The 22934-nt window shown below is 44.8% G+C and overlaps 2 protein-coding genes across 3 annotated transcripts; both read right to left on the reverse strand.

Annotated features, from left to right (window-relative positions):
- Positions 1–1083: 1083 nt before the first annotated feature.
- On the reverse strand, positions 1084–7901 carry LOC121344481 (solute carrier family 2, facilitated glucose transporter member 11-like). The gene is made up of 11 exons (XM_041420482.1): positions 7806–7901; positions 6883–7043; positions 6245–6369; positions 5194–5323; positions 4606–4754; positions 3631–3818; positions 3195–3305; positions 2583–2684; positions 2145–2220; positions 1683–1810; positions 1084–1290 (listed from the first exon to the last, which is right to left on the reverse strand). The coding sequence occupies exons 1-11, from the start codon at positions 7899–7901 to the stop codon at positions 1084–1086; spliced, it is 1473 nt and encodes a 490-aa protein (XP_041276416.1).
- An 876-nt stretch (positions 7902–8777) lies between these two features.
- Positions 8778–22573, reverse strand: LOC121344479 (solute carrier family 2, facilitated glucose transporter member 11-like). Of its 2 annotated transcripts, XM_041420480.1 has the most exons (12): positions 22063–22573; positions 20260–20358; positions 19599–19759; positions 17937–18061; positions 16497–16626; positions 16089–16237; positions 15190–15377; positions 14801–14911; positions 14220–14321; positions 14020–14095; positions 12998–13125; positions 8778–12379 (listed from the first exon to the last, which is right to left on the reverse strand). In XM_041420480.1, the coding sequence occupies exons 1-12, from the start codon at positions 22081–22083 to the stop codon at positions 12179–12181; spliced, it is 1491 nt and encodes a 496-aa protein (XP_041276414.1). In that variant the 5' UTR covers positions 22084–22573; the 3' UTR covers positions 8778–12178. The 2 variants fall into 2 exon arrangements, 1 of the variants encoding a protein (XP_041276414.1); XR_005953834.1 differs by lacking the exon at positions 14020–14095 and having other exon boundaries at positions 12360–12379.
- Between the last annotated feature and the right edge of the window lie 361 nt (positions 22574–22934).

Below are 22934 nucleotides of genomic sequence, written 5' to 3' on the forward strand. Positions count from 1 at the left end.
GGTGAAGATCTCATCTCCAGAACAGGACAGACACAGCGTTCCTTGAGCCCAGCAGCACTGCCCCAGAAGGTGGGGCCTCCTCTGGGGCCTCCTCTGTCCCTGAGGCTTCGTTCAATGAAAATCAATCCAGGCACAATCAGAAGGATGTGTTTTCCTAGTCACTGCTTTTTATTTCCTTATCAGAAAACTTTAAAGTATAAAGAAGACAAAAAAAAAGGTCATGTCATATAGCAATGAACACAGATGTGAAGCCATTTTTACCAGGTTTTATAATGAAAATGTGAAGTATTCAGAGACCTGGAAAGAGAAGCAAACAGTCCCACATATGGATTAAATTCCCTCTTCTCTGGCTCGTCAGTACAAATCACTCTCAGGGCTCAATCCCACTGAAACCCAGTGTTCTCTGGGCTGAAGAGACACTGCACAGTCATTGCCAATGAAGAAGGAGAATCTGCACTCTGGATTTGCCCACTCATGATTTCCTGCTGCTCTGCTTTCTTTGCTCATTGCTTTCTATCAGTGCTGACATATCCCTGTTGTTCCCAACAGGAGAATCTCCAAGACAGTAAATGTGGGGGAACGTTGCATATTGAGTCTGCCTGCTGCTGGGCAAGGCACTCTTCTTTCATGGGATTAAAGAGTTAATGCTTCTTTTCCTGTGAACTGAAGCTTCTGCTCTGGGAAAGCTCATTGGCACTGACTTGTTAATAGGAGCGGATAATTTCATTGTCAAAGCTCTGTCTTCTTTGCAAGTCTGCTGTACCTCTGGACCTTCCAGGATCACTTCTGCCAACTGTGGCACCTGGTTTTGCCAAGAAAATAGCAGATCCTGTGTTTTCAGTTTATAACTGCAAGCTTGCAGGGACTGACAAAGATCTTATTTTCACTACAAACTGTGTTTAATTTTTTTCTGCAGAGGAATTAATTCAGCTCATATTTCAGGAGCTGCAGAGAACCACCAAGTTCATGCTGCACCCTGTACTGAAGGTGATTTTTTGGTGGATCTATAGATTCTCTCTTGCTTAGTGAGACTTCTGGGCACTACAATAACAAAAGAGCAAAATAGGAAGTGGAGGGTTGTTCTTAAAGCCTAGTAACAGTCACCACTGAGCAGTTACTCTGCTGCAGGGCTGCCTGCCCCTTCTTTCCACGGTAGTTCAGGCGGTTGAACTCCTCCTTGACCTGCAGCATGGTCTTTCCTTTGGTCTCTGGCAGCACCAGCAGTACAAAAATAGCCATGGACAGACAATATGTCAGGAAAATGATGAAACAGAAATTACCAAGCCCTTCCTATAGGAAAACAGAGAGAAAAAAATGTGTTCATAAACATTTATCTTGATTTTTTTCTCTCATGATGTAGAGTTTCTGGGTTTATATTTACTAAAAGAAGTTGGTCAGAGACTTAATGGATATAAATCCTGCTTCAAATGACATCTGACAATGTCGGTGCCTCTGTCACTGCATCTGTGTTGCCTGTGTCACTCTAACTTGTGTAGAGTTAGAAGCATTTTGTGGGTTTGCTACACTTCCAGTAAATACCTGGTTAAAAAGGAAGAGACCATCAGAACTGCAATTAATTTGGGCTCTGTCTGTTGCATGAAGTGTTGACAAGAGAAGCATGCTCTGGGTTCAAGAGGGGTCTAACTTGCTCTGAACTGAAACAAACACCCTGCTTTGCTTACCACAATGAAAGGGAACACAAGCCCAAGGAGGAAGAGTTGGATCCAGTTTACAACACCATTAAAAACATAAGCAGCTGGTCTGTATGACTGAATAAATATTTCAGTGATCAAGGGGCATACTACTCCACCTGAAAAAAATATTGAAGAAAGAAGGAAGCTTAGAAATTTTGCAAGATGCTTTCATACCTCATACTTCACTTTGCTGCATAAGTTCATGGCTTTAAGTGGCCTGGAAATGTCTGAAGTGGTGCTTGGCTCTTCAGGAAAAAGGCATGTAGGAATGAAATAGGAAATTAATTTTACCTCCTACCATAGTATGGAGGGAAATATCAACACCTGCACTGAATCAGAAGTAGGGATTCATGGTTATTGTGGAACAGCTATGCCTGGGATCTCTCCTAAAGGCTGCAGTGAGGAAAGAATGAGTGAATAAATTAAACCATTCCAGTAAAAAATACCAACCTGGCCCAATGCCAAAGCTCATGATGAAAATAAAGACAAGTGCAACAGAGCAGTATGGTACCCAGAAAAAGGAGTCCTGTGGTAGGAAATGAAAAGCAAAGAAAATCAGAAAATAAAATTTTATTTATCTAGCTCCATTACCAATGTTCATCATTACTAAGCATGTCAATGTTTAACATAGATCTATTTCCTCTACTTTCAGAAATGTCAGGAGATAGCCTTGGCAGCGATCTTGGTTGTGTAAAGCTGCTGTCTTTAACCAGATGTACATGGCTGGGTACAAGCCTCTATGAATACGATGGTTAGCTCCAAAAATACTCACTAAAAAGGGATAAATAGTCTACTCACTAAAAAGGGGTTTGTGGGGAGGGAAATAGTCATGAGATCTGTCATAGAATAAAACATGGGCACAGCTCTAATGCACCAGTGGGGTCTTACCTGCAGTGACAGTGTGGCTGTGAGGAGCCCTAGAGCCAAGGCCATCACGGCATAGCTTTTCCACAGCAGCGTCTTCCTCCCCGCACGCTCGATGAGGAAGCCCTGCAAGCAGGAGGAGATGCTGCCAGCTCCCAGGGACAGCCACTGCTGAGCTGCTCCAGCCTCTGCCTTCACTGGCCCCTTCTGGGGGCCTGAGCAGCACCAGGAGCTGCGGGGAGGAGCAGAGCTGGGAGGTGCAGGGCTGCAGGGAGCACTGTCTGGGCAGAGGAGGTCAGAGCTGGTGTCCTGCAGGCAAAGGAGAGCCAGGCAGGAGAGCAGAGTGGGAATGCTTACACTGCTGTGATTCCTACAGCCCTGGGTCCTACTGACGTCTGCCCTTCCTCCAGGGGGGAACTGGGACCCCCAAGTCTGGCCCAAGACTCTCAACTCTTTCCAGAGGCACAATAGAAATGTCCATGACTGCAGGGTGTGGGGAGAGGACTTTTAACTGATCGGTTCCATGGTTGATTTGTTGCAAAAATTTGATTCCTGAAGCTCCATTTACAGTATTTCTGAAGATCAAAATGAGTAATGTATTACAGCAGAACAAAATTCAGCTGAAAAACCACTTACACACAGAACTGTGGAGAGGATCTCAGTGGTCCCAATCCCCAGGGAGACATAATGGGTTTGAGCAGGGGGGATTCCAGCCTTTGTAAAGATACTGTATGCATAAGAGTAAACCTGGAAAGAATAGACATTTGTGAAAGCTGTACACATGTGACCAGGTTTATGCTAGCATCTGTCTTTTTGGACAGAAAATAACTAACCAGACCTTAACAAAATAGAAAACCATCTTATCCTAACAGGGTAATCCCTAGAAATGCCTTCAGAAGACACTTGCTAAAATGCAGCTCTAGACTTATCCCAGGTCCCAAACTTCCAGGGGGAAAGATTGTAACAAACAGTACCAACAGCTCCCTCCTTAGGGCGCTGCTGTAGTCACTCCCAGCCCCTCGCAGAGGTTACTTTTGCTGAGGAGCAGGGCAGAGCAAAGCCCTGCACGTACCACATTGGCCCCGATGAGCTGGATGCAGGAGACCACGAGGAACAGAGTGATGAGCTGCCAGCGCACGGCTCTGTCCCGCAGCAGGTCCCAGACGCTCTTCGCCTTCTCGCCACCGATGGCTCTCTGCTCTGACATCATGTCATTTATTTCAGCCAGATGGTCCCCATCCCCCCAGAGCTGCTTCACAGCTGGAAGGAGAGGAGGAGAGGTGACCAAGCTCAACAGCACAGACATCAGTCCAGAAGATTATTTCCTGCTCTGCAGAGTATCTTAGAACTTCATGCTCTTTTCTTGTGTGAACTTCCTAGAGGTCTGGGCTCAGATATGACACAGGTCCAGATCATTGCTGTCCTATTTTACCCATAAATCTTAACGTGACCTCACCTTTGGCCAGTAGCTGCTGACAGTCTTTCAATGTAAGTCACACTTGCTTTCTTACCAATCCTTCCCTGAACACCCTCCTGCTAAAGGTGCAGTTCTAGTACACACTCCAAAACACAGACAAGATAAAATGACTCCTACATATAAAAAATAAGTTTACATCCAAGGAGTTCTATCTTTTGATAGTTAAATACCCACAGTGGCTGTTGCTCAATTTCTGTCAGTGTCTGCTGTTAAGGTTACTGAAGAACTGGAATGCTTACAGGTACAGCACGACAGCGCAGAGCCTCTCTTTCTCACACAGAGAAGGAGCTGCACCTGTACTCTCACTGCTCAGGGCACAATCTGCATTGCTGGGAATACGAGCTATGTGTGATCACCTCCCTTGGAGGACCTTAGCAGAGGGTACTGTCAAGAAAGCACTAATATCCAAACAGAAGAGGCTGACTTTCATTTAAACTGAAAGTACTTTCAGAGCCAAAACACCAAGTGTCTTTTTCCCAGCTGTAGCTTTCTTCCAGGGTCTTTCTTCTGGGGCTTTACTGTATTTTCCCCTTTTCCCCGGAATTAATGCTTTAAGGCCCATTTCCTCACCTTTGATGCATGCCTCCTTGTCCTTTTGGTCAATGAGCAGGTAGCGGGGAGAGTCTGGGAAGAAGGGGAGGGTGAGAAACTGAACAAGGACAGGGACTGCATTGGCTGCCAGCAGAATGGGCCAGAGAGCCTCCACTCCAAGAACTTCTCTGGAACAAAAGCAGCAGGGTGAGAGGGGCTGAGGCACGGTGTGTGCTGGCCATGTGAGCAGAGGCAGACACAGGCTCATCCCCAGCCCTGCTGGCTGTGTCCCCGCAGGGAGTGCAGAGGGCCCGTGCCTGCAGCGCAGGAGCTGCACGGTGCTGGCTCCTGCTGCTCAGTGCTGGGCACAGCAAGGCCGCCTGTGTCCTCCTGTGTCCTGAGGGCTCACAGGGACCGACAGTCACAGCACAAGTGCTGGAGGAAAACCTGCAGGGGCTGATCCCTCTGCTTGTGATCCAAATAGGCTCCATTACCATTATTACAAGGTCCATGAGTTACCAGACTGGTACTGACTGCCCAAATAGCAGCCCCTGGGCACAGGTGTGCATTGATATATGCACATATTTTAATAACAGAAGAAATTGCTTATGTTTCAGACTCTCTTACCTGAGACCCAGAACAAATCCTACAAATTTTCCAAGAGCAGAGAAGGTAGCAGCTGTTATGGCAATCAGCCCACGCAGCTTCCGTGGAGCACACTCCCCGGCATACATGATATGGACATTCTGAGTCAAACCTGCAGGCACAAAGCACTGTTAGGGCCACGCAAACCCTCCTAGGTCTGCTGTTTTGGAGGGAACCATTCTGGACAGTGCCTATAGGGTTGGCTCTCAGATACATTTTTAACTGTGCTGAGGATGTGGCTGCCTGGCATGAAGCATGTGCCCCATACCCTGGCCTTGTGCCATTGCTAAATATTTCACTAAGTAAGTATGGGCCCGTGGGAAATCTGTCCTTCAGCAGGCTGGCCTTCCCTGACACTGTTTCCTACAGCCCCACATACAAATGGGGCTGTGGTTACTCCCTCTAGTCTTAGATGGCATTTTTCAGTGGCGATTCAGACACTATGTGCCTTATCTTCTGCTTGAATCCATCGAGCTGGCAAATGCTTTACATTCTGTTTGCTCAGTGAACTAATTAATATTTATCCTCTCAAATTTTTTTTCTGATTAGTATTATCTTTATCCAGCTGCTCAGGGATCAAAAGCACTGACAGAATGTAACCTTCTGAGGCATCTGGAAATTATAATTGAAAATTCTAACTGAATTGCTTGAAAACCATTCTGTTGCCTGTAATGTGGAGGGCAGCATCAGCCACAGTGAAAAGCAACAGGGGCAACAGAGGCCAGTTCTCTGTTGAGTGAGCATGATTCCCTGAAATATTGCATGTTTTGCATACGGCTTCTTATGAAGTTGGCAGTATCTTTTCTATGGACTGGACATAAAGATAGAAGAAAGAGAAATGGAGATGTCATACATTACTAATTTAATTATGTTTGTGGTTTCTTATCTAGTTAAAAATGCACTCATGCTATCATGTTCTCTGCAGAATGTAGTAAAAAAACTGTGATCTCTTTACTCAGGCTGGTGAGTCTTTGTGACCCTCAGTCACTGCTCTTCCCACTCTTTAATACCACAGGTAGGAATGCCAATTTACCTCCACAGACTCCAGAAAATAACCTTCCAGCAATGATCATCTCAAAAGATCCACACAGCCGGCTGAGTCCCATCAGAGCTGCACCCAGCAGAGCAGGGATGTTGGAAAGCAGCATGGCCTTCTTCCTGGAATTCATTCAAATTAATGTGAAATTAATTCATTCAAATTAATATGAAATACTGCCCTTGCCTCATTCACAGCCTGACAGGAGTGGCATGAATTGTACCATGGTTACAGACTCAGTGCTGGCTTCTGAGATCAGCTGAACTAAATGGGAAATGGCAATGGGGAAACTTGTCACAGACTGATCAGTTAGTTGAAGGTTTTGGTGCCTCTAGTAGAGTTAATATCTACACAGGAGAACAAGCTTTGTGAGTGGTTGTCTCTGAAATTCTCTTTAAAATGCATGTACTTCTTGTATGACCTCCCTGGATTGGATTTGCTTTGGACTATAAGGGAGAGGGTATGATTTTCCTTGTGATCACTGGCAGGATTTTCCATTCTGTTTCTTCACTATACTGGTCTCTAATTGGAAGTCCTGGGCTGCCACATTACAAGCAGTGTTTCTCCTGAGACACAGTTGATTTGTCTGCAGTAGTGGGTGTAAGCAGAAGGACTGGTGTAAGCACTCTTCCTACCTTCCAAATCGAACACACAAGTAGCCAGCAGCTGAGGAGCCCAGGAGCCCACCGATGCTGTAGATGGAGACAATGAGGGACCACATCAACGTGATCATCTCTGCACTGGGAGAGGAGCCATATCTCTTCAGCCAGGTGTCATGGATGAAACTTTGGATGTACTTTAAAAGAAAAAAACAAAACAGTGGACTCAGCCAACATGTTTTTGCATAATTGCAGTGCTTTTTTAATTCTCTTATCTGCTTATCGGTCTTTTTGATACATTTCAGTTGATAACCTTGGTTGAAACCTTAGCCCCAATGGGAATTTTGCCATTACCATGCCTGGAGCTGATATTTTAGCAATGAGATCCAATATATCAATATTAAATATCAACTGTGAGTGCCAGTAAGAGAATGGTAGGTTTCTGTTTCTGTGCTAAACCCTGACTTTTTCTCACCCTGGTCTTTTCCTGCCATTCCCACTTGTCTGCGGTGATAGTATGAGCTCAGTGTCCTTGGTACCATTCAGGATGACACACACCACTCCCAGTTTTCCTTTTCCAGCTGCAGGTAGGAGTACTGACCTCAGCTCTGGAGCTACAGTCCTTCCCTGCCCTATTTCACCTTACAGCCACTTGGAAATAGTGTGGGTGGTCAAGCACATGGTACAAGGAGCTACCCCAAGAGCAATTCCACGCAGTAGGGGGAAAATGGCTGACTTTATGGATGTTATTCATCCTTCCCTTTCCCAGCTGTCACATCAGACAGAAGTTCAAACCTCATGAAACACAAGAGCAGTAGCAGCTACTCTTAGAACTAAGAAACCAAAATTCTTTTTAATTTTGAAAGCACAAGTAAAAAGTTAGCCATTGCATATAGAGGCATGAATGCCTGAGAACAGTGAAATCCTGGTAGATCACTCTTTGAGCTTTCCATGCTTACCTCAGCAGGAGAATTGATAATAGAGACCTGCAATCCATAGTGGAAGGTTCCAGTCATGCCCAGGACAAAAGCCAGGAGAAAAAGGCTGCAGCTCATTTTCTTGCAGGAAATAAAAACAGCAAACAAACTGGTTCAGCTATGCAGACATGCTTCCAAATGTGCTGTTTTCCTTGGGAGCTCTAACAATTTGAGCAATGCCACACAGCTGCCTCCTTGAGACCAAGGAGCAATAGAAAAGCACAGCTACTGCAGCACAGGACAGTGAGAATGCTGAGTAGAGGCAAAGCTCACAGATGCCTTCCAGAATCCAGTTACACACTTCAGTGCTTCAGCCTTCAGCTTTGGCCATCTTAATCTGCACTGTCACAGTTGTGGGAGCATAGTGCAATGGCCAAAAGCATTTTGTGAACAATTCCATCTATTTGTCCTTTCTCCTCCTCCTTTCCCACTTGTTATCTCACCTAAATGAATATTTTACTGAGTGACTTGGCTGAGACTAGATAAACATTTGGGGATTAAAGGGCATTCCTGCTTTCATAGTGTATTCACCTTTTCTTAGAGCTCTCTAATAGGAGGTGTAAGAATACAGAACTGCAATAGAGGCACCTCAACCCTTCCCACTGCCACTGCCCCCTGTTACTGGGGATGTTCTGGCCAGCAACAGGAGAGTGATGCTGCACCTCTATGCCTGGAATATTTCATATTCAAACAATGACTGCCAAGCACTTACCAGCCAATTTCTCATCAGGGGAATGTCATTGCTTGAATGGGCATCAAACCCCTTCACACCAACTTGCATGCAAAGGTAGTCATCCCCACTTGCAGTCTAGATCTTTCCTGATGCTTTCTTTGGCTACTGTGGAAAAAGTTCCTTTTTATATACAGAAAGTGGAGCATGAGATAATATTTCAACATGTTGTTTTGTATGGGAATAAATCACACAGGACTCAATGTTCTTCATGGTGGAAAAAGGCCATTCTTTATTCACATAACTCCTTTTTATACAGTTTTACAGACCTCGTGTGGGACTCCAATTGGTTGGTAGTTTTCTTGACAATTACTTTATTGGTTAGTAACCAGTTGTTGTTCTCTATTGATTGATCACTCAAACTCTTGGTGCCTATGTGCAAGGACAGTTGTTTGTGAAAGTTAGTTTTCAGTTTTCTAATGAATGCAAAAACAGTTTATGCAAGTGTAAGTTATTTTTTTTTTACCCAGGAATAGATTGTTATGTTAACTAATTGCTCACAACAGGATTCCTTTCACATGGGAATCTGGAAAATGCTGGCTTTGACAAGGCCAGCCGCTGATTCCAGGAGAGCAGACTTGGTTTTATGAAGACTTTCTCTATGATTTTTCTACCTTACTGCAACAATTTTGTCCTTTTGCAGTGTTAGTGCTCCCTTTGGTTTTTATGAAGCTCTTGCTGTGTGGTTTGTTTTGTTGTGTGTGTTACTGATGCAGCTGAGGATAGCTGGTGAGCTGTGTGCTCCTGGCAGGGCTCTGGCAGCAGCTGGGGACAGTAGGAGCTGTGGGAGATGAGCAAAGGACAAGGAGGAAAGCATGATGGAAGTCAAAGTCCAAGGACTGGTGCAAACTGGAGTGGGCTGGCTTGGACTCCCCATTAGGCTGGGTAATCAGTCATCACATCCAAAGGGAAAGTTCCTGACTGCTACCTTGAGCCTGAATCCAGAAAAGCCTTTAAAGCCCTACTTGGCCAAGACAGACAATGCCTGTGCACCCTGCTGTTACCAGCTGACTGACCAACTGACTCCTAAAGAGTAATGGTCATTGGCTGAAAGTTCAGCTCTGTATCCCTATAAAATATGGCAGATGCTAGGGAAGTTTAATGTCAGTTTTAAACCCTGACTGTAAAATCTTTAGTTTTATCCACAATTTTTGAAGGGCAGTGTCCAAGATGGTTCTGTTAAAAGGCTTTTACAAATTATTCAAACAGCTTAGGGGGGAATTCCTTCTCCTGGTGAGTGGCTGCCCTTGGTGTTTCCCCAGGCTAGGATGCTGTGTTTCTTTGGAAGAACCCCAACACCAGCTGGCTGCAAGTGAGAGCTGGCTTGTGCAGGGGAGCAGTGTTTGAGGACAGCAGCAATAGTAGTTTTCCCTAGTGTTGATGGTTATTAATCAATCCAACAGTGCACAATTATTTGATTTGCAAACAGTAATATCAACTGTGAGTCTGTGAGGATCACTTCAAAATGTGGTTTTGCCTAACACTTTATATAAGAAAATGTGAACAAGTGTCATAGATTTCTCAGCTGAAGGTGTTTTAATTCAGTATCAATTAACCAACTTGTTAAATGCTTCAATTAAAATTTAACAACATAGACCAACTGAAATGTAACCACTGTTTGTGTTTGCTTAATCAGTTTATAGACCTCTGATTTCAGGCCACAGTCAGAAAAAAATGCTGAAAGTTGGAATTAATGTTTTCTGCCAGATGTACTCACAGGACTGCCTCTAAAAGTCAGGAAGTCAAGTAAACGTGTAAATGGGTATAATTTCTGACCAAGCCTGTTTCATACTGCCAGGTGCAGATGGCTCTGCCCTTGCAGGGCTCTAGGAAAAGGCACAGTCCTGACTCATGGGAGTGGCAACAGAAGTGGCCAAAGGGAGGACCTCTGGACACTGGAGGACTTCTGCCTTCTCTGATCTGTACGCTCCAGCCTCTCCCTCTGCCCAGGCAGTCTGCTCAGTCCATCCCTGCTTCCTACCCTGCATGCTCCCCACTGACCCCTTGCCCTTCTTCACTCTGTGCTCCACTTTTTTCTCTTGTCCTTCCTCTGGTCCTCACAAAGGAATTACAGAATATTTTTCCACCATCATGATGGTAGTGGCAATTTTGCTTTCAGTTTGTTTTTCACTCTTTCCATCTGCTCCTCACTGCTCTCTCCAAACTATAGTAATGTAAATTATCTCTTCAGTTCCCAATTCTGTGGAGTCCTGCTCTTGATTGTCTTGTCTCAAAATCCTGCATACTTCAAAATCTCAGTGTTTTCCAAGAGCAGAGCTAGCTGCTCTTTCCCATGTCTATATATTAATGACTTTTAAAACAGCACCAACCACAACGGAAAAAAGTTTACTTTTGTTTTTCATATGTTATAAACTTTGGGTAGTGAAAGAGTTGTTGCACAGAATCCTCTTCTGAGAAATAGATTTGCTGCTCCACTCATGCCCAGCATGACACTAATACACTCCAGAAATTTGTGCAGTCTTTTTATTCAAAAATGCTGCATTTTTCTTTAAAATGTAGTTTAAAAATACACTGAAAGAAACTTTACCTACTTATTTTGAAAATGTAATTGTTGTAAACATGAGCAGCGCTGTGCCTTCCATACAAAGTCAAAAGAAAAGAGGTGGCTTGATTATGACTTTGAGAAGAAACTGGGAGAAATGTAACAGTCAAGGCAAAGCCTGTGAAAGGCCACGTTCAGTGAGGAGTGTTGCCCTGCTCTGTATCAGGTTAACTGAAAAGAATCAATCTCACATCTGGGTCTTTACCAACGTGCTCTGCAGAGACAGCACGGACGTGCTGCAGAGAACATTGTGGTGTGACCTGAAGCTGCTGCCGTGGCACCTCCTCACCACACTTAACCTCAGCACAGCACAGGGGCAGAACCCTGCAAGAGGCACCAGCAGCGGCCGTGGGAGCAGGACAAACTGGACCAGAGAATTACTTGTGCTTTACAACATAGGACTGGAAGACAACAAACAAGCCATGAAGAAAACCAGTCCAGAATAAATAGTCTGCAAAACAATGCCCAAAAGTCTGTTGTATAATAAGCCACTTAGCAAGTACTAGAAGATTTCTTTCTAATCCATCTGTCACATGTTTTTATAGCTGAAAATAATTAACTGCTCACTATTGCTTAACAAGCAGGGGTCTATTTGAAATCACTTAATAACAGAAATAACGGGAGCACCAAGACAAGGTACTGAAAATTTCATCTGGTGTCTGAAAACAGAATTTAATCGCATTAATTTCTGTGTTAGAAAGCCCAGATTCAGGGGCAAGGAAAGAAGGACTTCTGAGATGGAAGTTACTGTTTGGAGAAATTCTGAAGAAATTTTCTAAAGCATTACATGGTGTTGTATGACGATAAGAGAATAAGGCATCATTCTGTCACTCTCAGATATGCATTCTAAAATATGCATGTGTTACTCAGTACTAAAAGCTGAGAACAGATTATTGAACTTTTGCTTGGATTTATCAGTTCAAATTTATGTTTTCAAGGTGAACTTAAGAACCCAAGAGTAATACATTGACCCTAACTTCTCTCTTTGTGTCCCTGCAAGGGCACACAGCCACTGCTGAATTCACTGCAGAATCCTCCCAGATACCATCTTCCTTTCTTCTGCTACAATGTGGTGGTTTTGATCTCCTCAGGGCCTTTATAGAAACCTCCACGGGTCTTAGCTTTGAAGTTCCGTTTCCTGAACTCCTCCGAGATTTCCAGGAAGGATTTTCCCTTTGTCTCAGGAAGGAAAAACCAAACGTAGAGGGCAGTGCAGACACAGACCACAAGGAATGGGATGTAGCAGAAATGTGCTAGACTTTTCTGAAGAGGAGGAAAAAACAAGACAATGTTGGTGACATTCTGTATGATGACAAAAAAGCCACTAATTCCTCTTCCTGCATGGTCTAAAGTCACCCAGGGAGTATTTCTGTGAATCTTGGTGAGAGCCTCACACGCCTGGATGCAACAGCTCCCCAGCATGGACTGGGAAATTTGACATAGCAAGAACAGTATTTTAAAATGTCTTTTTCTGTCTTTCTCTCTCTATATGATTGTATAACATGGGAGCCCTCAGTAGGATATAAGACAGGAATGTATATTGTGCAGTTCTGCTCCCTTTTTGCTTCTTAGGGAATAGAGCCAGGGTCTGGCAAAGCGAAATTGCCACACCACATCTCCAGTTCCAGCTGTTCTCCCTGAGCACAGACAAGGATTATTGACCATTCATCCCCCAAATGATTCCACTCCCAACCTCAAATCAGAAATCACCAAAGGGAACACGAGAAAGTTTGGTTTAAAGGAGTTCTGGCCACTGTCCTCATAAAGACACTTTTCAAAGAAGTGCTATCTTGCTGCTTGCAATATTCTCTTTTCCTGGTCAGTACCAGAGCCCCCCTCTTGCACAGAGCACTAAAGAGCTGCTTTGCTTTGGGAACGCACCACAATGAATGGAAAGGCTGTTCCCACCAGAAACAGGTTGAACCAGAGCAGGGAGCCACAGATCATGTAAGCAGCTGGTCGGGACATTTGATCAAAAACCTCTGTGGGCAGAACTCCTGTTACACCAGCTGGAAAAAGAAATGGCAAGAAAGTTAATAATGTTGTTGACATTACATTAAAAACAAGAGAACACATCTTAACAAGAAAAGCCAACATGAAGAGGTAAATTTTTAGGTTAAATATTAAGGGACTGGGTAATTATTCAAACTTTCTCATGTTAGAATGATCTGCCAGGAAAGATTTTGTAATCCACATTATTCTTACCAGGACCCAACTGTGAGAAAGGCTTATAATTAATTCAACTCCATGGCACTGTAGGGACTGGGACAAGAAATTATTGCCAACTTGTGTGGCATGTGACACTGGCAGCTTGGTTCTATTCTTACCTGCCTTCCTTCGAACTCGTGTGAGCAAACAGAGCCTCACATCTCTATATTCATCATGCAAACATCCACAACATCCCGTGTACTGCCTTCCCACCCCCAGAAACTAGTGTATTCTGCCACAGAAGGGCACAATAGTAGGCTAACAGATAGACGTGGCAATTGTGCTTCCACGTATCTGCAAGAAAATAATCAGATGGCATAGCCAACAATTTCTAGGATTAAAGTGAAGCATTAGAAATTCTGGTTTACAGACCTAATGGACTGGGCAGCAAATCAAAAGCTTGTCATCTATTTAAGCCAAGAATCACTTCCAAGTGCCTTGGCCTCACAGCCAGGATGACTGTCAGGGGGAATATGACACAGAGAGAAACGGGCACAGCCTGGCCCTGCACAGCACTGACTGACCAGGGGCACCAAACCCCTGTGACACAGCCAAACAGCACTGGCAGGAACTGCCTCGTTCCTTGGAGTATGCTGCAGCTAAAGAGGGTCTGAGAGATTCAATAAGATGCCTGCACACATCTGCAAACCCCTGCAGTACCCAAAAGTTCCACTGAAAACACTGAGGGAACTGACCTGGTCCGATTCCAAAGCTCAGGATATAGGCGAAAATGCAGGCCATGCTGAGATAAGGCATCCAGCTAATCTGAGTCTACAGCCACAGAGACCAATGGAAAACCAGTGAGGGCACTTATTTGCCACCACTGAACACCCCAGTCATGTAAAAGGCAAAGCCCAACTCCATTCCACTTAAATAATTCAGTAAAGTTTGTTACCTGCTGGCTCAGAGCGACCATGAAGACAATGGCCCATCCTGCCATGAAGATGTATCCCCCCAGCAGCAGAGGCCTCCGACCAGCATAGTCTATGATCATGTTCTGCACAAAGTAACACAGGGAAATAAAGCAAGATATTTAACCTGGGTTTCTATTTCCTGCCTTTTTCGTCTTTACCTTTCAATACTCCAGGCCTAGTTCGCTCTACAATAACTTTTAGGATGTTGTCTGCTTCATAGCAAAAAAAAAAAACCTCAAAAGAAAGTTCTGGTGGCAGGAGTCAGGAAGAAGGGTGTTCAGGGGAGATGAGATTGTCCCAGCTGCACCTAAACTCTGCCACCATCCATATGAACACAAAGCAAGAGAGTTACACTTTTTAGAGATTTCAACCAGTGATGGCAGTGTCTGACCAAATACCTCTGCATTAACCCATGGGGCTGGGGGTGCTGACAGACAGCCTGGCTCCTGTGCCTAAAGGGCTTCCTTGGCATGAACAGCAATGTAAACCCCAAGTTTGTAATTAACAGCCTCCTCCCTGCCAGCAGAGGCTGCACATCACCAGAGTGCACTGAGAGTCTCACACAAGTGACAGATGTGATCAGCTCACAGCTTCCTGTGCCGATTACAACATAGGGGATTTTGTCCTCAGGAATTCCAGCCTCTTGGAACACATAAGCTGCATAAAAATACATCTGTGAAGAGAAGAAAGGAGAAAGCAGTAAGGGAAGACATCTGAAAATACATCCCCTTGTTTTTCCTGTAGGACCGTGCAGAGTGACCAATGCACTGTCACACAGGCTATTTTGACAGCATCCTTCTGAATTTCCCATAATGCACAGGTGTATTTTGGGAACCAAACACCTGACACGTGAAGATCTCCACAGGCAGACAGACACTATTCATTCCTCTCCTGCTGCCAGAATGTTGATCCCCAGAGCTCCCAGGCACGTCCCAGGACTCCTCTGCTCACCGAGTCGTTGCCGCAGAGCTGCATGGCGCTGCTCAGCACCACGACGCTCACCAGCTGCCGCCGCACGGCTGCGTTCTGGAACAGCTCCCACGGGTTCTTTGCTCTCTGGCCTTTCACAGCAGCCTGCTCTGCCAGCATCTCTTCCAGCTCTGCACTCAGGTCGCTGGTGCCTCTGAGCTTCTGCAGTGCTGCAAGGACAAGGCAACCCCTTACTCCTGGGCTGCTCTGCAGGGTGAGGGATCGAGCAGCAGGTCATGGCTACAGAAAGCTGCAGGACAGAGCCTGAGATCATGCTGTGACCTCCACAGAGTTCATCAGCTGTGGTGCAGCCACTTGAAAGATTTGGGAGAAAGGGAGTGCAAATCCCTCACCATTGTTTGACAACTGAGTATTTCCCAACAGTGCCATTTTAGCAGCCATGCTTCTGACTCAGATCTCAAGTGCCTTCCCTGGGGAATGCAGGCAATTAAGATGTTCTTGGTACACAGCACATATTTCCCACAAAATAACACCAACCACTCTGCATTTGAGGATTTGTATGCCACAAATCTAAGTAAATCCTTTAATATGAATTGGCTTCAGCTTTGATCCTGAGCTCTTCAACCAGCATTTATTTCACTTCATAGTTACAAAACATATTTGCCATTGTGAACACAAGTCTTACCTTTTGACCTTATTACTGTAGCAAATAAGCCTGTTGTAGGAAGATGCCTTTCAACTCCCTCAATAGGTCAAATATATGTAAGATTATAGAATGTTCTTTAGTTTGGAAGGAGGAAGTGATCATATTTACTATGTGATATGAAACTTCCTACATGTAAAATTTGTGACACCATTCCAAAAATGTTGGGGCCCAAGTCTCACATGTTCCCATGAGCTAACAGTCACCCTAAACTCACCAGAGATACAGGATTCTTTGTCTCCACGGTCAATCAAGAGATATCTGGGACTTTCAGGGAACCAAGGCAGAGCTGTGAGCTGGATCAGGGCAGGAACCACATTGCTTGCTAGAAGGAATGGCCAGCTCTCCTCCCCTCCTAGGAGCTCCCTAGAGAAAAAACAAACACAATTTACAGAGGATTTTTACAACCTGGCAAATGTGGAGGGATGGGAAGGGAAGGGAAGGGAAGGCAAGGGAAGGGAAGGGGAGGGAAGGGAAGGGAAGGCAAGGGAAGGGAAGGGGAGGGAAGGGAAGGGAAGGCAAGGGAAGGGAAGGGGAGGGAAGGGAAGGGAAGGCAAGGGAAGGGAAGGGGAGGGAAGGGAAGGGAAGGCAAGGGAAGGGAAGGGGGCTGCTTGCTTTACCTTACCTGAGCCCAACAACCTGCCCCAGCACCAGCCCCAGGGCTGTAAATGATGCAGAGGTCAAGGCCACAGCTCCTCTGAGCTTCTTTGGGGCGCTCTCTGCCAGATACATGGGCTGAATGTTCATGCTCACACCTGGGCAAGGCAGACAATGCTGACCTCAGCTTGTGGGCAGAGCAGACAAGAATAAATGGAGGCAGCACCTCAAGGTTGCCAGCTGCACTCTTCCGTTGCAGGCCATGTGATAACTAATCTACCAGTGCTTGTTATTCACCCAAACCTTCCATTTCACCCCGGTCCTTGTGCAACGAAATACACATCTCAACGTTCATCAGCAGCAGTGGATAATGAAACTGAAACCTGTCAGGGCCTCAGCCCTGTGGTCTTTTCAGCACCAAATCCAAGATTATATGCAATGTTTCCCTCGACTTCCCCCTTTTGAGGGGAATTTCATATTTTAAGTCCCTTATATTGATCATTTCCTGGAATGAACTTCTACAAAAGCTTTTGTGTTTGTGCTCATGCTGGTGAGTGACTGACATTCTTACAAGCAGATGGGAATCCATTTTCAGCTCAAATTTTCCCTGTGCACAGAGATGCTTATGTGTAGTACACAAAACCACCCTGCCTGTGTATGCTTTAAAAGAAAGGCCTTAGAAGCAAAGTATAAAATCTGTATATACAACTTCTTAATTCACTTACATGTGTCTGGTCAGCCTAAAGGATTAATTACTTTAATATCCTGGATCATTCCCACTTGATTTTTTTCTAATTGTTACCACCTTCACCTTCTATATTTTTTGTGAAAAATGCATATTTTATGATTGTCTTTTTGCAAATATTAAAATTTATATGTGTTATGTTAGAAAGTTATGCTGTTTTAATTTTCTTCAGTAGAGTGTTAAATATAGTTTTAAGTTATAACATAATGTTAAAACAGAAGCTATGCTATGTAAGATACTTTTTTTAAAGATAGGAATGAGGTACTTGCACTGAGATAGCAGCTACAGGACACCTAAATCTTCCAGAGAAAAAGAATTTATTGCTCCCTTATCAGAAGAAACAAACTTCTCCCCACCTCGCTCAGCCCTGAAGATACCGTCAGGATTCAGAGGAAGAAGGTGACACTGACCAGACAGAATCCTTTGTTTGAATGGAATTTATGCATCATGTATGAGATGTATGAATATGCAACAGGCTATTGCTTTTAAGGGTTAATCCTCTGTTAACGTGGGTCCTTTTTTGGGCTTATTTTGTCCAGAAAGAGGTACCTGGACCGTCCATAACTCTTTGTTTTTATTGTCTCGTATTGTCCTAATCCTGATTTTCCAAATTTTTATTACTCTAATTATATTACTATTTTTATAACCATTCTATTACTATTAAAATTTTAAAATCTTAAAAGCATGTGACTGGCAATTTTCACATTTCTCACGTTGCCATACCTGCGTTCACGCCGGTAAAAAATCTGCTGAGCATAATCATTTCAAAGGATTTGGCCATTCGGCTGCACCCCGACAAGGCTGCAGCTATGATCACAAAGCCGTTGTTCAGCAGCAGGGACATCTTCCTTTTGAGAGACAAGACAGCTGTGAGCACACGTGTGTTCCCCTGGCAGGTGGCACCTGCAGAAGGGCTGGAGCCCCACCACGGAAGCTGCTGGTGACCCCAGCCCTGCAGGACGCGTCCCTGTGCCACCTCAGCGTGTCCCTGCAGTGCTGCCTTCGGGCTCTCTGAGCCCACCAGGTTCTCCCCCAGCTTCAGGGCTCTTGTTCCCACACACAGTTCCCATTGGAATGGAGAGGAGTATTCCCTCAGCAAGCCATGTGCATTTTGGTCTGAAAGTGCTAATGTGTTGAAACAGGCATTTTTCATGTAATTGTGTAATCATTGTGAAACTTTGTCAGGAAGTTTTCATGTGTCCCAGGAGAAATTTCTGCTGAAAACCAGGGGAAAAAAGAGCTCTATTGACCCACACTGTTATTATTGCCAGAAATGCTCTCTAGTCCCTGCCCACTGCCTTACCAGTCAGTCTTTGTTTCTCTTATTTATGATGGAATATGATTTTATTCCAAAGTAGGACAGGGTGAAATCTCAAAAATGTTAATGGATTTAGGCAACCCTATCCTTTCAGGTCTTTATAACCATGAAACTAGTAAGTCATGGGACTGCAAACCATAATGGGGTCTCCTTCATTGTATAAGAGGAGCAAACCAAAGTGATAGCACACTGAGGAAAATCTTGGGGTCAAGAGACAGGGAGGCAAAGTCTAATTTCCTATAAGCTTATGTAGCTTATGTTGGTAACATTGGTTGGTTTGGTTTTGTTTTGGTTTTTTTGGTTTTTTTGTTTGTTGTTTTTTTGTTTTGTTTTGTTTTTGGTTTGTTTGTTTGTTTGGGGGTTTTTTGTTTGTTTGTTTGTTTGTTTGGGGTTTTTTTGGGGTTTTTTTTTTTTTTTGCTTTTTTTTTTTTTCTTCTGCCAATAATAAATAGAACTGTGTATGAAAGATGCATGAAGTAAGACAGATACTTTTCAGAGACTCAAGCACAGAGGAAAAAAATCCCACCGTGGAGACTTAATGAATACTTCCTGAAATATTTCAGACCAAAGTGTGGATACACAGCCTGTGAGACATGAGGAGCTGGGATGCACCCACTGCTCTTTGTAAGCACCCTCTGCTTTTCTAGTGTCATTCCCACAGTTTAGTTTGAAGAAAAATCCTTAGTCTGATCCATTATCATTATGATAATCATTATTACAGCATCCATTATGATTTCATATCATTATTATATCATCCATTATGATATCATATCATTATTATATCATCCATTATGATTTCCCATTTAAAAGCATAGCAGAAAACTGGGCACAAAAACGATAGAGATTATGTAAGTGGGTACTGTGGCAAGGAGTTGAGCTGAAATGCTGGTAGCCCCTCAGCTGGGCTGGAATGTGATGAGAAGGTAATGTGGGGAAAAAGCAGTTCCCCGATGAGCCTTGAGATATTCATTATTTTTAACCACTGTGGGTATTTTGCTGTAGGAATCCTAATTCCTCTTGGACTAAGGGAAGCTGCAAAGCTTAAGCTTAACTCCAGCACCTCTTACCTGCCCAGCATGATGGCCATGGGCCCAGCAACCACGGCCCCGGTGAGGCCCCCCAGGGGGTAGGCAGAGACGGTGAAGGACCAGAGCAGCAGGACCATGCTGCTCTCCAGGGGAACGCCCATGCGCTCCAGCCACGTCGTGTTCATGAACACCTGGATGTACTGAGAGAGAAGGACAGAGCTGCAGGGCCACCAGAGACAGGAAGGACATGGGGAAGGGCTCCCTTATTAATATATCTATTTATCCTGTGTTTATGCTTCCAGTTTCCTCCAGTTCTTAGTTGTGTTTTTAGCAAAGAGTTTAGGGTGTGAAACTGTTGCTGTTGAAAAGTCACAGCTGGTTTATATCTCTATGTGGTTATTTTTGGTAATTTAAAAACTGATTTCATGGGTCTCACTTCCAATCTAAGGGCAAGGTTGGCATATTGAATTTAGGAATTCAATTTTCCTAAAGCAGTTGAAACAAAGCTTTTGAATAAACTTGTGACACTAGGTCCTGCTCAAGGGTAGCTTTTGACAACAAAGTCCTGTGCTCTGGATGTGAATTACACAGAGGGAACAACACATCCTTGCTTTCTGGCCCTCAGCAGCAGCAACAGCCTGCAGATTTCCAGCAGCACCCAGGGTCTGTCAGGGCAGGCACTCGGGGCAGCAGTACTTACTGAGGCCGGGGCATTGATGATGGAGATGTTGTAACCATACTGGAAGGTGCCTCCAATCCCAGCAGCACATATTGTCAGGATCAGGATCTTGTTCTGAAGCTGAAGAAAGGGGCAGACAATAGATGCCTTCTTTGTGCAGAATAAACTGACTCAAAAGACATTGAGACTGAGCTGGGGGATTTTCCCATGGCCATGTATACCCAGTGCATTTGGGATTCCTTGGTGTGCTGTTATTTCTGTCCTTTCATGACAATTACACATATTTTAGATTAGAGTGTCTTTCCTGTGGTGCTTCTCTAGCAGCCTGTAATTGTGCATTCAGCATTATGAGACAGGTGAAACGTGGCAGACAGGGGGTTCCCATGCCATGTTCAGGTCTCCCTGGGGACATTCCTTCACCACTATTGCCACTTGCTCAGGTTGCCCAGTGACAGCACTGCTGAGCCTGGGGAAGGGGCTGCCTCACGTGGCATCACAGGATCGGTGGTGGTATAAAAGTCAGGGCTCTTGACTTTTTGAAGGGTGCAGAACAAGCTGTCCTGGCTGGCCCAGCTCAGCAGCTGACAGCTCACTGGCAGGCTGACAAGCAAAACCATACAGCTTTTTGCCACTATTTTGTGCCTGTGCCTTTGGTTTCCCCATCTGCAGGTGAAACCCTGTGACAAGCAAGACGTGCCCTGTGGGAGTTTTGGGACTGGGAGCTCTGTTCCACATCTCAAGACCACTCTGAGCATGCTGGGGGTCCCTGGTCTTTAGCCTGACACTCCTGCACAATGTTCTGGGTGGCCCAAGGGCAGGATGGCCTTTGTCAGCCCACTGCTTAAAATCCCCTCCCGCTGGGAAAGCTCTAGTGTCACATAAAGAGCCCATGCTCAGGCTCGGCTGTTTGCCAGCCAGCGCAGGGCACCTCAGGCCAGATTGTGTTTTGCTACATGAATATGACCCCAGTGACCCTGGGAACTTAAATAACCCAAAGCTGAGGACCTCTTTTTGCTTTACCTGCTCAGTTTCTTCTTACAGAGCCATCCACCAAAGAAAAGGAAATTTTGGTCTAATTTCACAATAGCTCTAAACCCACAAATTCAAATAATCTTGGATTCTTTCCCTTTCCTCAAAGTGTTTTCTTCTAAATAACTTCCATACCAGCCCGAGACATGATGTCCTCCAGGACGAAAATAAAGCCAGACTATTCCAAGCCTGCAGCAAGAGCAGACTGAGCTCTCCTCTCCCAGCTAGCAGCAGATACATTTCGCTTGCACTTTCCACGGCTACACCACTTTCCTGTGCTGTTACTCAGAACTGAGCTAAGGATTGGGCACCTCATATCTCTGCTATTCCTCATTATCCTCGTTCTCCAGGTGAGAGAGTTTCCTCTCCCTACAACAGAACATTTCTTTTTCATTTACAATGTCTAGGAACACACCACTCCTTCCGCTCCTTTCCCTGCTTTCATTATAGAATACATCCCCTATCAAGTCGTGTGTCACAGAGCTCTTTTGTGACCATGAGCTAAAGCAGAATGGTTTCTTTCTCCCTTCGGGGCCAGCTCTGTGCTCAGAGCTGAGCAGTGTTTACAGAGTGACCTTCCCAAGCCCTCCGTAACGCCCAGCTCCTGCAGTGTTCTCCCAGCCACCGTGGTGGTGTGCAGCTGCCAGGAGAGCCTTTAGTCTGTCAGCTTTATCCCAAGGACTGTGATGAACTGGAAAAACAATTCTATGCAAACCTGACAGTACTTACACAGCCTTATAAAAATTCTAATTAAAAAAAAATCTGCCAATAATAATAGTAAAATAGATGTTTTACCAGTCTCTGCAGCTTGTTCATCCTCTTTCGTAGGTTTTCCTCTGTCTGCCAAAGCCTCTGGTACTCTCACGGTGCTCTGAAGGATTATTTAAATCTCCAGCATGGGAATGTGTATTTAGTCACCCATTACGTTAGGATAAGACACTTGATTTGGCAGGTGTTTTGCCAGCTGATTTACATTCCCAAAACTGAGCTGCATGTTCATTAGCATGTTCATTGACGGTTCAATTCATTTTGTTAAAAGTCCATGACAGTCCAGGGAAATGATTCTCTAAGATCCAGACCTGTCTAAACCCTCTTGAAGGGCAGCGTGGTTTACAACATCAATTCCTTCTCAGAGCACCTGGCACAGCTACCACTATCACTGCTCTGATTAAGTGTGATCAAAGCAGAAGTGAACTACACATTTGTTTTCCTGATTGCATTTGTCCTGGAACACAATCTAGGATCTGAAAGACAAACCAGACTATTTCCCTTAGTGCCATCAGTGACAGGAGTGAATGAAGCCCAAGCCCTCCAGCTCTGGTTATCCAAGCCTTTCCCTGTGCTCCTGTCTATGTCCTGGTGACAGATAGGCACTGCAGCTGTTTCTGGAAAGGCTGTGCACGAAGGCACAGAAGGCTGTGCTCCTGCTCCCTCTCCACAGCCTGGCACAGAGCACACAGCCACAATCAGAGCTCCTGTCAGGTACAGCAGTGACAACCTTGCCTCTTTTTGCAGAGCAGAAAGGCACTCCCTCGTAGTGGGAAATGCTGAATCCTTATGAATCCTAGAGATGGAGAGGGAGGCATATTGCACTGCCAGCAGTATCATTAAAGCTGCTGCTTCACAAAATATCTGGCCTTCAGGAGTAATCATCCTTTTAATATCCT

This window comes from Onychostruthus taczanowskii, unplaced genomic scaffold (assembly GCF_017590055.1).
Source record: "Onychostruthus taczanowskii isolate IOZ18803 unplaced genomic scaffold, ASM1759005v1 scaffold64, whole genome shotgun sequence".
NCBI classification, from domain to species: domain Eukaryota; kingdom Metazoa; phylum Chordata; class Aves; order Passeriformes; family Passeridae; genus Onychostruthus; species Onychostruthus taczanowskii.

Coding starts and splice junctions, on each gene's coding strand:
- LOC121344479 (XM_041420480.1), bottom strand. CDS start 22,083: ATGAACAAGCTGCAGAGACTG. Junction 16,238..16,496: donor GGGCAGGTTGTTGGGCTCAG/GTAAGGTAAAGC, acceptor TTTTTTCTCTAG/GGAGCTCCTAGGAGGGGAGG. Junction 15,378..16,088: donor CAAAGAATCCTGTATCTCTG/GTGAGTTTAGGG, acceptor TTGTCCTTGCAG/CACTGCAGAAGCTCAGAGGC.
- LOC121344481 (XM_041420482.1), bottom strand. CDS start 7,901: ATGAGCTGCAGCCTTTTTCTCCTGGCTTTTGTCCTGGGCATGACTGGA. Junction 7,044..7,805: donor TTATCAATTCTCCTGCTGAG/GTAAGCATGGAA, acceptor TTTCTTTTAAAG/TACATCCAAAGTTTCATCCA. Junction 1,291..1,682: donor TTGTGTTCCCTTTCATTGTG/GTAAGCAAAGCA, acceptor GTTTTCCTATAG/GAAGGGCTTGGTAATTTCTG.